Source organism: Equus quagga, chromosome 2 (assembly GCF_021613505.1).
Source record: "Equus quagga isolate Etosha38 chromosome 2, UCLA_HA_Equagga_1.0, whole genome shotgun sequence".
NCBI classification, from domain to species: Eukaryota; Metazoa; Chordata; class Mammalia; order Perissodactyla; family Equidae; genus Equus; species Equus quagga.
The window spans coordinates 169,479,208-169,492,872 of NC_060268.1; the positions used below are offsets into that span (position 1 = coordinate 169,479,208).

Sequence of the window (13,665 nt, forward strand, 5' to 3'; positions counted from 1 at the left end):
CAGAAAATCAGACAATTTGCTTTTTAAAGAAAAAATCTTTGCTATGGTGACAGACTTAATAAAACCATGAAGCATTTGTTGGAAAGGATGTTGAAGGTCGTGCAGTTGAACTTCCTACCGGATGTATAAATCTCGCTTACGTCACCCCAAACAGTCACACAGCCTCTCCTTGAACACTGCCACTGACATTGGATTTATTACCTTTCTACTCAGTTCATAAATTTACCTTCTGTCTGGTTTTAGAGTTCTTTATGTTTATGTTATGACTTCTACGAGACTGTAGTCTCCTTGAGGGCAGAGTCAATATTTAAATCCCTAATATCCTGTTCAAATGTTCTCCCTGTAATAAAGTTCTCAAATATATTATTGAAGTAATCACTTAATGAATTCCTATTTGTAGACATCCTACTTATTGAAAGACTCCTCCTTAAATTGAGCCCTCCATGGGGCCGGCCTGGTGGCACAGTGGTTAAGTTTGCACATTCCGCTTTGGTGGCGTGGGGTTCCAAGATTTGAATCCTGGGTGCGGACTTACGCACCACTTGTCAAGCCATGCTGTGGCAGGTGTCCCACATAAAATAGAGGAAGATGGGCATGGATGTTAGCTCAGGGCCCGTCATCCTCATCAAAAAGAGGAGGATTGGCAGCAGATATTAGCTCAGGGCTGATCTTCCTCAAAAGAAAAAAAAAAAAAATTGAGCTCTCCATCTTCTGTCAGCTGCTCTTATTCCTTTCTTAGGAATCTCCCAGCCCAAGGAAGTGGCTTCATTCTCAAGGTGGAGCTCTAGGTATTAGCTCTTTGTTATTGCTTCCTTGTTATCCCTTTCACAATGGGGATAAAGCTAATCTCAGTTTGTGTCCTTTTAAAATAACAGTGGTGTCGTTTTCCTCACGCCACTGCAAGGTCTCAGATTTGACTGGACCTAAATCAGTTCCTTTACTCATCAAGACACACAGATTCTTTGGGTTTTTTAGCTGCAAGTCAAGTCATTCTCCATTCATAAAATTACTTAAAGATATCCCGCCCCAAGAGAGGAGCTCCTTTCCAGCTGGTGCCAAGAGTCACCACTTGACCATGTAAACACTGAGTCGGCATAGATGGCATGAAATAATCACACTTTAGGATGGTTTTATGTTACAGCACCAGTATTATTGTGAACAGAGGGATCAAATTGGTCAAGTGATTTTTTTTTTTTCTCAGAAGAAGAGCTTACTCAAATATCTATGAATGTGATCCTTAAAATTCAAAGCATAGACTGTTAAAGAACCACAAAGGGGCTTATATCACAAAGTTCAAGTTCCTTATTTTATAGACAAGGGAGTTAAACTCAGAAAGAGTATATTGTCCTAGATCATAGCTAGCTAGTGGCAGCATCAGAAGCAGAGACTAAGACCCTTTATTTCTATTTATCTATGTCTGGAGACCCTTCTCACACAACTCTCTTCAGATGTCAGATTGGGTTGTCTTTATCATGTACTGTCATTTAAAATTTAAATATAAAATCTGCCAGAGGGAAATAGCGCTTTGGTTAAAATGTGTTTTGTGATTTATCATGTAAGGAGCATAAGGGTATGTATTCAACAAACCTCAAATGGTAGCATGTCCTTCTGTCTCTAGCAGCCAAAATACTGGTTCTCTTGTGAAGACAGAAAACTCAATTGCCATCAAGTTACCCCCAAGTCATCTTCTCCTCAGAAAATTTAAATTCATTAAGATGGCAAGTAGACATTTTGGAAATATGGAAGCATAAATAAGTGATACTGAACCAGTTAGTGAACTGCTCCAATACTCATTAGAAGTAAATGTTCATCAGTACCAAAGTTGAATTCTTGGCATTATTTGTTGTGGAAATATATTTATTTGTTATATCGGGATACAGACGCCTATTTTAGTATATTAAGACGACAGTACATAGTGGTGGTTCTTGGATTTCAGAGAATGGGAACCAGGCCTGCAGTTGATTTTTTTTTTTTAAGTGCCTACATGTACTGGAAAACTTGAAGAATGGAATGAATAAACATAGAATTGCTTCCTCCCCCCATAAGTTGTTGAAGTTTGTAAAGATAGAAATTTGGACCATACATAAGAATTTTATTTTTTTTAATATGTTTAGCCAAATCAAGATGCGTCCATTTAATACTTATTTATATCTCTTCCTTCCTTCTTTCATTCAGTCTTTCATTCACTCATTTATTTGTTAAGGTCTCCGTTCAAGAAGTACTGAGTGTCCACCAATGACAGGCTCCTTACTTGGTACTGGAGAACACAAAGATGACCATGAGGCCCTGATTTCCTCAGTCTCAGGGAGGTGGTCAGACGGGACAGTCCAACATTTAACTAATTATAATGTAATAGCATCAGAGTTAGAGATGTGTCTAAAGTGTAGCGGAGCCCAGAGTAAGTGATAACTTTCAATTTAGGGTTTGGGGATGATTTCACAAAGGAGGTAATACTTGAGCTTAATCTGGATGGAGGATTAAGATTCTACCCAATAGAGGAGGCAGAGGGAATGGTGTAGCAGAAATAGCACAAATGAAGGCACAGAAGCCTGGGCACAGCTAGCTTGTTTGCAGTGCTCTAAGTGGTTCTGCTTGATGGGCGCCTAGCGTGAGGAGTGGTGGGAGAAGCACAAGGGGGCAGTTTGAGAAAGGCCATGCATCACATGGTGATGAACTTGGCCTTTATCTCATAGACAAAGCAGGGGAATGAAATGATCAGATCTGGGTCTTAGAAAAAAACTATACTAATTAGGTATCATAACAAACATTACAAATATATACTCTTGGCCTTCAAGCTTACAATTTAGTAATGGAGATGAAAAAATAAGTAATAAGAGATTTTAAAAAGTTATAAGAAAGATAAACATAATTATTTGCATTATTTACAATAGCCAAGATATGGAAACAACCTAAGTGTCCATTGGTGGATGAATGGATAAATAAGTTATGGTACATATATACAATGGACTACTACTCAACCATAAAAAAGAATGAAATCTTGCCATTTGTGACAACATGGAGGGACCTCGAGGGCATTATGCTAAGTGAAATGAGAAAGACAAATACCATATGCTCTCTCTTATATGTTGACTCTAAAAAAAAAAAACCACAACCAAGCTCATGGATACAGAGAATAGATTCATATAGATTGGTAGGTGGGGAGATTATGGGGTGGGAGAAATAAGTGATGAGAGTCAAAGGTAAAAAGAAAGAAAGCACATGGATATACAATATTAAAAATGCAATGATAAAAATAACATAAGAAAGATAAAAATATTACAAGGTGCAATGGGCATTCAGAAACTGGAGAAATCTTATATGGCTAAGGGGAATCAGGAAAAATATGCATGAAAGAGATTGTCACACTTGAATTGGGCCTTGAATTATGAAGAGGATTCGGTATGTAGAGAAGGGTGGGGGGGGGAACAGCATGAGCAAAAAACTCAGGAGGTCAACAAGAGTGATGGATGTGAAGGGGCGTGGACTTGGAGTCTAAGACTGAGAAGAGGACAAGGAGGTCCTTTATCCAAGTTAAATAGCTTGAGCTTTATTCAGTAGAGACATTTGAGGAGAGTGTGATCAGAGATGTGATTCGAGATGGTTGATCTGTAAATAAAGCCTGGGAGGCGAGACTGAGGAGACAGAGCCTGGTGCAGCAGCAATGCATCAGGCAAGAGATGAAGTCCTGAGAGGGGAGTTGAGAGTGAGTCTCACCGTAGGAAATGAATGATGGAGACACCATAGAGGAAGAATCAGCAGGGCCTGGCAGGACTCTCTGGGGGCCAATTACCTTGAGAACGTCAAAGATGATGTGGATGTTTCCAGCTCATGACTCAAAGAATAGCAGTTCCTACAACAGGAATGGGGAAAGTGTGAGGAAAAGAGTTGCTTAGAACTTGAATACAACGACTTTATGATTCAGATAAAACATCCAGTTAGAAAGGCCCAGAAGACAGCTGGCATGGCTGGATCATAAGCTTTGGAAAGAGGACAGAGGGAAGTTTGTCACGTAAAGACACAAGGTGAAGTCACAGGAGGGGATGATCTTGCCACAGGTGGAAATGCTAGGAGTCTACAAAATGTGAAGAAAAGAGCAGAATCTTGGGGGATAATTGTATATGAAGAATAAGAAAAGAAAATCAAAAAAGCCACAAACAATGGAACCAAAGAAGCCATTGAAATAGGTGGGAAATGGGTTATTTCAGGGACCTGGAAGATAAGGATGTACTTCAAGGGCTGGGAAAAGTAAATGAAGCAGAGGGGTTGGGGAGGACCAACAATTTGAAAAATTATTGCGAGACACTGTGTTTAGAATTTATACTGGATTCAAATCCTAGCTCAATTCTCACAATTATCTTGGCGATTATTTCTTTAACCCCTGTAACTTCACTTTCCTTATCTGAATAAAAATTGAATAAAATATCAACCTTACAGGGTAAGTGTGAGAACAAAATGAGCTAATGTACATGTAACATCTAACACAGTCCCTGATTAGTGAAGGTTTATTACTTCCATCACAAGTCTTTTTGCGGGGAGCAGGGTGGACTCACACACTGGTCTAAAAATGGCTGGAGAGAGGAGAGAAAGGATACTGGCTTGAGGGTATTGTGGTGGTTAGGAGGTGGGGCTGGGGCAAGGGTTCCCACACATGTGGCAGGGGCTTGCACAGTTTGGACTTCCCACCCGTGCCAAAGGAGGGAGCACCCAGGCTTTCTTATCAGCTTGCCAAGATGTCAGGCAGAAAGGAAAGAGGGCACCATGAGGCTTCAAAGCAGTCAGCAGTCAAACATCAAAAAATGGAGTCAGAGGGGCCGGCCCAGTGGCTAAGCAGTTAAGTTTGCACGTTCTGCTTCAGTGGCCCAGGGTTCGCTGGTCCAGATCCCGGGTGTGGACCTACACACCGCTTGTCAAGCCATGCTGTGGCAGCCGTCCCACATATAAAGTAGAGGAAGATGGGCACAGATGTTAGCTCAGGGCCAGTCTTCCCCAGCAGCAAAAAGAGGAGGATTGCCAGCAGATGTTAGCTCAGGACTAATCTTCCTCAAAAAATAAATAAATAAATAATGGAGTCAGACTCTTTCTTACAAAGTGTTTCCCTAAATCTCCCATAGCTGGACCCCAGAAATACCCACTGCCACTCCAGCACCACCCACACAAGGGGAAATATGATGGAAAGGAAGCCAGAGTGGAAAGAGACTCGAGTCTTAAACAATTGCAGTCAAAATATCCTAGCAAAGTGAAACACTGCTAAGGCCCCTTCCAGGGCCTTGAAAGCACCTGTACTGGAGAGGAGCCTTGAAACTCATGGTAAATCCTGTTATGAATGGGCATTTGAGTTGTTTTAAAATGTGCTTGGCTGGATTTACACTAACCTGCTTATGCTCTGGTTTTCCTTGTGATAGGTGGAAGTATATGACAGAACTACCAGCCAACGTCAGGAATGCTGTTGGTTATGAAGCAAGAACTTCGTAGAAAAAGTTTAATCCACACTGAGACAAATCATCAGCCTCTGCCCTCTGCTCTCTCACCTGTAAGTCGCTTTCGTGTTACCTGTCCTGGGCACATTTTTCTAGTTCTTCTTCCTGAAATCCCCACCCAGCTATCATCCCTTTTCTCACGTATATCTGACTACTTCATTGTGCTTCCCAATGAGCCTGTTCTCTATGACTCTCTCCCTGTGGTTCATTTCTGTTAGGTCCACAATTCCTTCATAACCACACAAGCTGTTTACGTCCAGACTTCCCTGTTGTCATTATCTCCCGCGGCAGACTTACCCATTGATGACCCCCCCCCCCCCCCTTCTGGTCCTGCCTTCCTCCGGGCTTGTTTGGACAAGCAGCCCAGCCTCTCCCACTGACATTCACTGAGTGCCACTCCACACATAACAGGAGACTGGGTTGGACCTAAGAAAATAATAATTATTATTATAGCTCCCACTTTTCGAGTGTCTACTCTATGCCTCGTGCCAGGCTAAGGTCTTTACGAGCATGATCTCATTTCATCTTCACAATAACACTCTGTGCTACGCAATCTCAGTATCACAAGTGAGAAACCTGAGGCTCAAAGAAGCTAAATACGTTGCCAAAGATCACACAGCTGGAGAGGTCCTGCCAGGCTGTGAATCCAGATCCAGTTCAAAGTCCTGGCTCCAAATCACCATGCTATATTCCTTCCTGAGAGCCTGCTTCTAGATTTTAGGCCTTTTCAAACTGCAATGAAGTCCCACACGTGATTTGCCAATTCTAAACATAGACACAAATCCTCCCAAACTCTACTTCCCATGCAACTGCCTCTTTGGTGGTGATATTTTTCTACATTATATTATTCCAAATTCTTTGCTGAATATGAGAGAATTTAAATTAATTTTTCAAAGTGCAATTTTAATATACCACACTCCAGTATAGTAAATTACTCTTATGAAAAGTGTGCTACTTGGAAACTTCAAGTAGCCTTCTAGAGTAACTTGCAATTCTATTGAATTGTGTCGCTGCTCTGTGCATTTCCATTGTGTGTAATTTAACAAGCATGTGGTGACTATCTAAGTGCAGGCTGCTGTTCACAGAGTGATAGTCTACAGCAATGTTTCCTCGGTGGAGGTCATGCTTCCACATGAGATGCTTGTTTGATGTCTGCATACAAGTGGTGTATTACTACAAAATGTGCTTATAAATCAAACCTTACTAAAAAGATAGACTTTAGAAGCATAATCTGTTTGAGAAACACATTTCCAAAAATTTGCAGAAAAAATTACATTCCTTAAACCAATCAAGCTAAAAAATTCGTATCCTATCAAACGTAAGAGTTATTCTGACAGTACTCATGAGAGACAATCCATTGTTTGAGAACACAACCAAAAAAAGTGAGTAAATTTTTCTATCTCTCTGCAAAATGCACTGAGGACTCTCCTATATCATTCCATCCTTCGAGTGCTAAGTTAAACAGAGATAATAACAAAGGAAACCCTTTGGCTCTACCTTCAAACCATTTTCCGAGTTGATCCACTTCTCACTACCTCCGTTGCTACCCTCTTGGTCCAAACCACCACAATCTCTCGGTTTGGATCATTGCAATTGCCTCCTACTTGGTCTTCCTACTGCACCCCCACCCCCACCCCTGCCCTACTCCAGTCTATTGGCAACAGAGCAGCCAGAATGACCCTGTTACAACGGAAGTCAGACCATCTGCCTCCTCTGCTCAGAGGACTCCAATGGCTCTCTTTTCTCTGAGAGGAAAAGCTGAAGTTGTTACAGTGACCAATGAGGCCTTACCCACTCTGGTGCCCACCTGCCTCTGTGACCTCATCCTCTACTCCTCTCGCTCTCTCTCCCTCTGCTCTCACCACACTGCCTTTTTGCATTTCCTCAAAGACCTGAGACAGACTCCTGCCTCAAGGTCTACCTCCCCTGTGCCTTTGCCTGGAGAGTCACCTAGCTACCTCCCTCACCTCCTTCGAGTCTTTGTTCAAATGTCACCGTCTCAACGAGGCCTCCCTGGGCCACCCAGATTAACAGCAACCTTCTCCTCCAATTGAATCCCAAATTCTCCAGTCTCTTTTAGTCTGCTTTAATTTTTTTTTCTGTAACACTTAAACCACCTTTTCACATACTCTATAATTTACTTGTAAACTGTGTTTGTTGGCTGCTTCCCCAATTGTAATATCCAAGAGGGCAACGTCTTTATTGCCTGTTTTGTTCGTTAATGTCTCACTAAGAACCAGACTACTGCCTGGCAAGTGGTAGCCCCTCAAATATTTGGTGTATGAATGAATGAGTGCTAAGGTTACTTAGGTATTTTTCTCTGTATTTCTTTCTTTCTTTGCTTCCCCAAAACGGCCATGATGCCAGCCTCCTTGAAATCTTGGATGATTTAAAAAGCTATGCATTAAGAAGTAGCTTAAAAAGTGGTTTAAAAAATTACAGCCATGTTCTTTAGGGTTCTGACATTAATATTGAAATATTCATCATGACATCTTGAAAGGTTCTCTGCCTTATTAAATCCTCAAAATAATTTATCATGTCAGGGACAAAATTAATTGAATTATTCTCTACTCTTGAATCAAGAATCCAACTGATTTGCTGTTTTTCCTCATTTTGGTGTGCTGTCATGTATAAGCACAGCTTTGATTTGGGGATGAACTTTTAAAAGCTATTGTTAACTCTTCCTGGTGACATTTTTCAGGCACACCTGCCATGATTTCAGCAAGCATCTATGGATTCACCCGTATCTAATCCTCATTAAATATAATTCCTAAGTATAATGAGTCTTCAACTCTCAGAGTGATAATCTCTCTAGAGTGTGAATTTCCTTGAATGATATGAGATCAATGGAATCGAATGCAATTTTTTTTCTTTCAACAAATACTGACCACGTGCCTGCTGTGATAGAGTTGTTGCTAGATGCTGGTGCCCAGAGAAGAACAAAAGCCAGTCCTTGTCCCAGAACGGTCCAGTCTAGGGGAGGAGACTAATAGGTAAATGCCTAACTTTGTATACAAAGTGCTATAGCAGATTTATGGAAAAGTGCTGTGAAAACAGAAGAGAGGGTGGTTTAAAAAAATTCCTATATTATCATTGTAGATCTTTGTATTTTTTTACTTAGAAATATTTGTTAAGCACCTACTAAGTTCTAGGCATTGTGCTTGTCATTTGGGATGCAGACATGAGTAAGATGCAGTCTTCGGAGAGGTACTGCTGCTGGTGATGCTATTCATGCTGATCCTACATGTGTGGCTGAAAACGTTGATTCTTGAAATGCCACTTGGGAAAAATGACCAGCTGTAAGTGGCGATGCTTTTAGAGCGTGCCTTTTCCATGGCGTAGTACTGGACACTCAAAGTGCCAGGCCCTGAGCTCGGTGCTGCTAGTAGTCTGCTCTCTAATTTCTGCATGTCTGCGTGCCAGCGTTCATTGGCTGCTCCGAGTACCAGGAAATATTTCAACCTAACAAAGCCCCCAAGACTTGTAACTATTCTTTATCCTAATCTCTTCTTTATCTGATTCTTGCATAATGTAATAAGGTTTGTATGAAAAGGCCGAATGCCTCATAAATACTTTATAAAATTTTAACGCTATTACGGTGAGAGGAAAAAATTAAGAAAAACCAAGAAATACTTTCAGCTATCTTCTATGAACATTTAAAGATTGAGAAACCAACAGAGGATATTTGTGAATTGAATTGCTCCTCACTTTAAGTTAATGTCGTGGCCGAGAAGGCAAGTTTGCGTTACGTTAAAGTGTATTATGAAGCCTGTGTACAATGAGGTGAAGGCGTATTTAGCTATATATGAACATAAACGTGCTCTTATAACCATTAACATAGTTGAAAATGGCAGTAATAAGATTAACAATAAAGTAGTTCCCCATTAACCATGGGGGATACGTTCCAAGACCCCCAGGGGATGCCTGACACCTCAGATAGTACCGAACCCTGTATACACTGTGCTTTTTCCTATGCATATATACCTATGATAAAGCTTAGTTTATAAATTAGGCACAGTAGGAGATAGACAACAATAAATTATAATAAAATAGAACAGTTATAACAATTTACTGTAATAAAAGTTGCCATAGATCTTAGCAACCTTAGCATATGATTTTTTTCTCTTTCCCTAAGTTGAGAACTTTCACCTTTTCACTTAAAGGAAGCTCTTTACAGCTTCTCTTTGGCATATGTGAATTGCCAACATCACTACTCTTGAGCTTTGGGGCCATTGTTAAGTAAAATAAGGGTTACTTGAACACAAGCACTAGGATAAGGTGACAGGATCTGATAACGGAGATGGCGCCTAAGTGACGAATGGGTGGGCAGCGTACACAGTGTGGATACACTGGACAAAGGGATGATTCACATCCTGGGTGGGACAGACAGGGACAGTGTGAGATTTCGTCGTGCCACTCAGAATGGCGTGCAATTTAAACTTATGAATTGTTTGTTTCTGGAATTTTCCATTTAATATTTTCAGACCTTGATTGATTGGGTAACTGAAACTGCGCATAAGGGGGGACTACTATATAGTACTTACTATATACTAGGTACTATTCATGTAATAAGTAATTCAATCCTATAAAGGACCCTATGAGTTAGGAACCATGATTATCCCCATTTTACAGGTGAGGAAAGGCACAGCGAGGCTCACTCGCCCAAGGTCACTACTAATAAGCGGCAGAGCCAGAACTGTACCCAGGTGGCTGGGCTGTGGAGTAGGTGAGGGCAACTGCTGGGTTAGACTGCCACACAGGTGAGACCAGCAGATTAGCCTCATCCACTATTTAACTCATAACGTACTTTAGCAGAGTCAGTGCGTATTAAGTGGATATTTACACTCAGAAATATGTTAGGAAGAAATACTCAAAGTGTACAATCTTGGTTTGGGAAAATATTACCTTTTAAATGTGTATCTGGCTTCCCAAAGCCTTAAAATAATTTTCAAGAGTGACTCAGTTTGTGCTTAACCAAAGTGTTACTAATGACGGGTCAGCACAATCTTAGAAGGTCTAATTACCAATCACATAATGCAAGCCACACCCTGCTAATTATGTCTTGTAATGGGAAGCTGGGAGTCTCGGCTGCGCACGTTTACTTCATAGGGCACAGGAATTAAAAGTGGTGGAGCGCCATGCTCTTCTGGACTAGAACTTAAACACTGAGTGGTGTCATTTTCACAAAAACTGCTTCATATTTTATAGTGAGGAGACTTTATAAGTAAAAATCTTCCAGAAGATTTTATGTGGTTTTGTCAATCAACTTAGATGTTTGGAATTTGGATTGCTGCACTCTTGTTCCTTAGCACGTCAACAGGTAAGACTCATAATTTACAATAAGTTCCTTAAAAATAATGACTACATTCACATCCAAAATGTAATTGACATGGACTTTGAAATATAGACTTTGTTTATATTTCAGTTTGCCATAAAATTATCTAAAGTAAATGCATCAACTGCATAATACAGTATCAATCCGATGAGCATTTGAGAAGCATCTCATTTACAATGTTAACAATTATTATAAAAGTTGCTAGATGGTCTTGTACTGGGCTCCCAGCTCTGCCAGTTACTAGCTTTGATCAAGTAACTTAGCCATTGAAGTCTCAATTTCTTCACTTCTAAGAGGGGTATGTAGCTGTAAATGAGAAAATACATACATATTTCTGATTTCAGTACCTGACTTCCCAGTAGATGCTCAATAAATGTTTGAATGAATGAATGAATGAATGATGAATGATGATTGGAACTTCCATGTTGATTTTTTTTCCTCTGGGGTCATGATTTTGCGAAGGGATGTTGGTCTGTGTACATTTCTTACACATTGACCCAATATTCATTGACTGTGCTCTTTATACTGTCGACTCCTTATGCATTCCCTATGAAATGGCTATTGGTTTTGTCTGTTCTTACCACCGTGGTTCAATAGTGTGTCTATAAGCACAAGACAAGATGGTTGATATATATATATATTTTTTTATTTTTTAGTTGATATGTTTTAACCAAAATAGAATCAAAGAATTTCAGTGGTTTTCAGTCCCTGCCCTCTAGCTCTCCTCTATGGGATAAAAAAAGGAAGGAGATGGAGCTACCATTAGTTTTAGTATATGCCAGGAACTGTGCTCTATTTTCCAGCTGCAGGACAGTCCTGATTGAATGCTGAAAGCAGTTAGACTGATGAGTTCCAGAACAGAATTAAGAAGTGAGCGAAGTCTGCTCTGGTCTATTTTCTCGTACTGTCACTTTCTCTTCTCGGGTGGCATCTGTTCCTTCCAGAGTTCAGCACCCTCTTTACCATCTCTACTCACAGGCTATCCCTCAAAATCCTCTCTAAACAAGGATGCTAATACATTTTTTTCAATCAACAAATACAATCACGTGCCAAGTGCCAGGCACTGTGTTAAGCTCTGGAGACACGGTTGTGATTGATAAAGCTTCCCTAGAACCCAAAGGAAATAGTTGATTATCAATAGGGAATAACCTGTTTGGAAATTCATTGAATTAAGCACAAATTGTAAAATGGCAAGTACCAGAAGACTGAATGCAAATGCACCGAATGCAAATGTTACAAATTTAAGAGTGCCATAAAGGTAATAACACAAATGTGACGCACACTCAATTTTTTTTAATTATGGCAGCTATGTAATGGATATATGTGTGTAGTAGAAACATATATATATATATATAAAATATAAAATATAACTGCTTTATTAAAAAAAATTTTTATTTGGCAGCTCTCTCCTCAGTTCCCTCCCTCCCCAGTATAAACCACATGGTCAATCATAATCACTCCTTAGGATACACATTGGACTTCTCTGTGCTCTTGCTTCACTTGGCTTAACCACAACCCTGATTAAATCCAACACTTCACCCTCTTTGTGCCTGCATCTGTGCAGCTGGATGTGCCTGGAGAAAAACACATACCATGCTGACTGTCTCACTGTGAATTCTCGGTTATTAAACTGAAGTGGCCCCTACAGCTGCCAAGCCATTGTACTCTACTTCCCTTCCCGCCCATTCATTTTGCCAGGCTCCTGGGTTATTTCATTCTTCTTGCCCTAGTCAAACCTCCAACACCTCCCTGCCCACCAACACTCTTGGCTGATGGCCTTGTTTCCTATTTCAATAAAAAAATAGATGGGGCCGGCCCTTTGGCCAGTGGTTGAGTTCGCACGCTCCACTTCAGTGGCCCAGGGTTTCGCTGGTTCAGATCCTGGGCGTGGACATGGCACCACTCATCAGGCCATGCTGAGGCGGCGTCCCACATGCCAAAACTAGAAGGACCTACAACTAGAATATACAACTATGTACTGGGGGGCTTTGAGGAGAAGAAGAAGAAGAAAAAAAAAAGAAGATTGGCAACAGATGTTAGCTCAGGTGCCAATCTTTAAAGAAAGAAAGAAAATAGAAGCAAAGAGAAGAGAACCTCCACAAGCTCCCAGCACCACTCCAATCCGGCTACCTGCCTATATCTGCCCACACATGTGTCCTCTCTTTCACAGAAGAGCTGTTCTTGCTCCCAACAAAGGCCAACCTTTCCTCTTATCTTTTAGACTCCATCTCCTCTCACCTGCTAAGATACACAATACACAACAATACTCTCTTTTATTTTTCCTGCTTCACCAATTTCCTTCCTCTCTACTGGATCATTCCCAGCAGCAGGTTCTTAAAACAGCGTCTTAGAAACTCCACTTCTGTGTTGTCTGTGTAAGGTTTCCCATTTCTCTTCCCCTCTTTTCCTGAACTCACGCCAATCAGGCTTTCACTCCTGAAACTACACACGTCACGGTCACCAGTCACCCCCACGTTAATAGCCAGTGTTCAATTCTCCATCCTCATCTAATTGGACTTCCCGTTTTTTGGTGCTCTTGATGGCTCCCTCCTCCGGCAGTATGGTTTTAAGTTGACTTCTAGGATGTCACAGTCTCCTGGGTTTCCTCCTATTTCTCTGACCACTTCTTGGCAGTCTTCTTTGCTAGTCCCCCCCCTTAACTTCCTGATTTCTTAATGATGGAGTGTACTAGGACTCAGTCCTTGGACGGTGCTTCTTCTTTACCTGCTTGCTCCCTTGGTTATCTCACCCATACTCATGGCTTTAAACACTATCTTTATGCTAATAACTTCCAAATTCATACCTCCAGCTGAACTTCTCGCAGGAATTCCATTCTCATATATCCAACTGCTT

At 40.9% G+C, this 13,665-nt stretch overlaps 1 protein-coding gene across 2 annotated transcripts in view; it reads left to right on the top strand.

Annotated features, from left to right (window-relative positions):
* Window positions 1–10,580: 10,580 nt before the first annotated feature.
* The window catches only part of PNLIPRP3 (pancreatic lipase related protein 3), a 34,532-nt gene continuing 31,447 nt past the window's right edge, over window positions 10,581–13,665 (top strand). For both annotated transcript variants that reach the window (XM_046655404.1, XM_046655406.1), the window contains exon 1: window positions 10,581–10,797. In XM_046655404.1, the coding sequence (XP_046511360.1) occupies window positions 10,749–10,797 (49 nt within the window). In that variant the 5' untranslated portion in view covers window positions 10,581–10,748. The remainder of the gene's footprint in view (window positions 10,798–13,665) is intronic.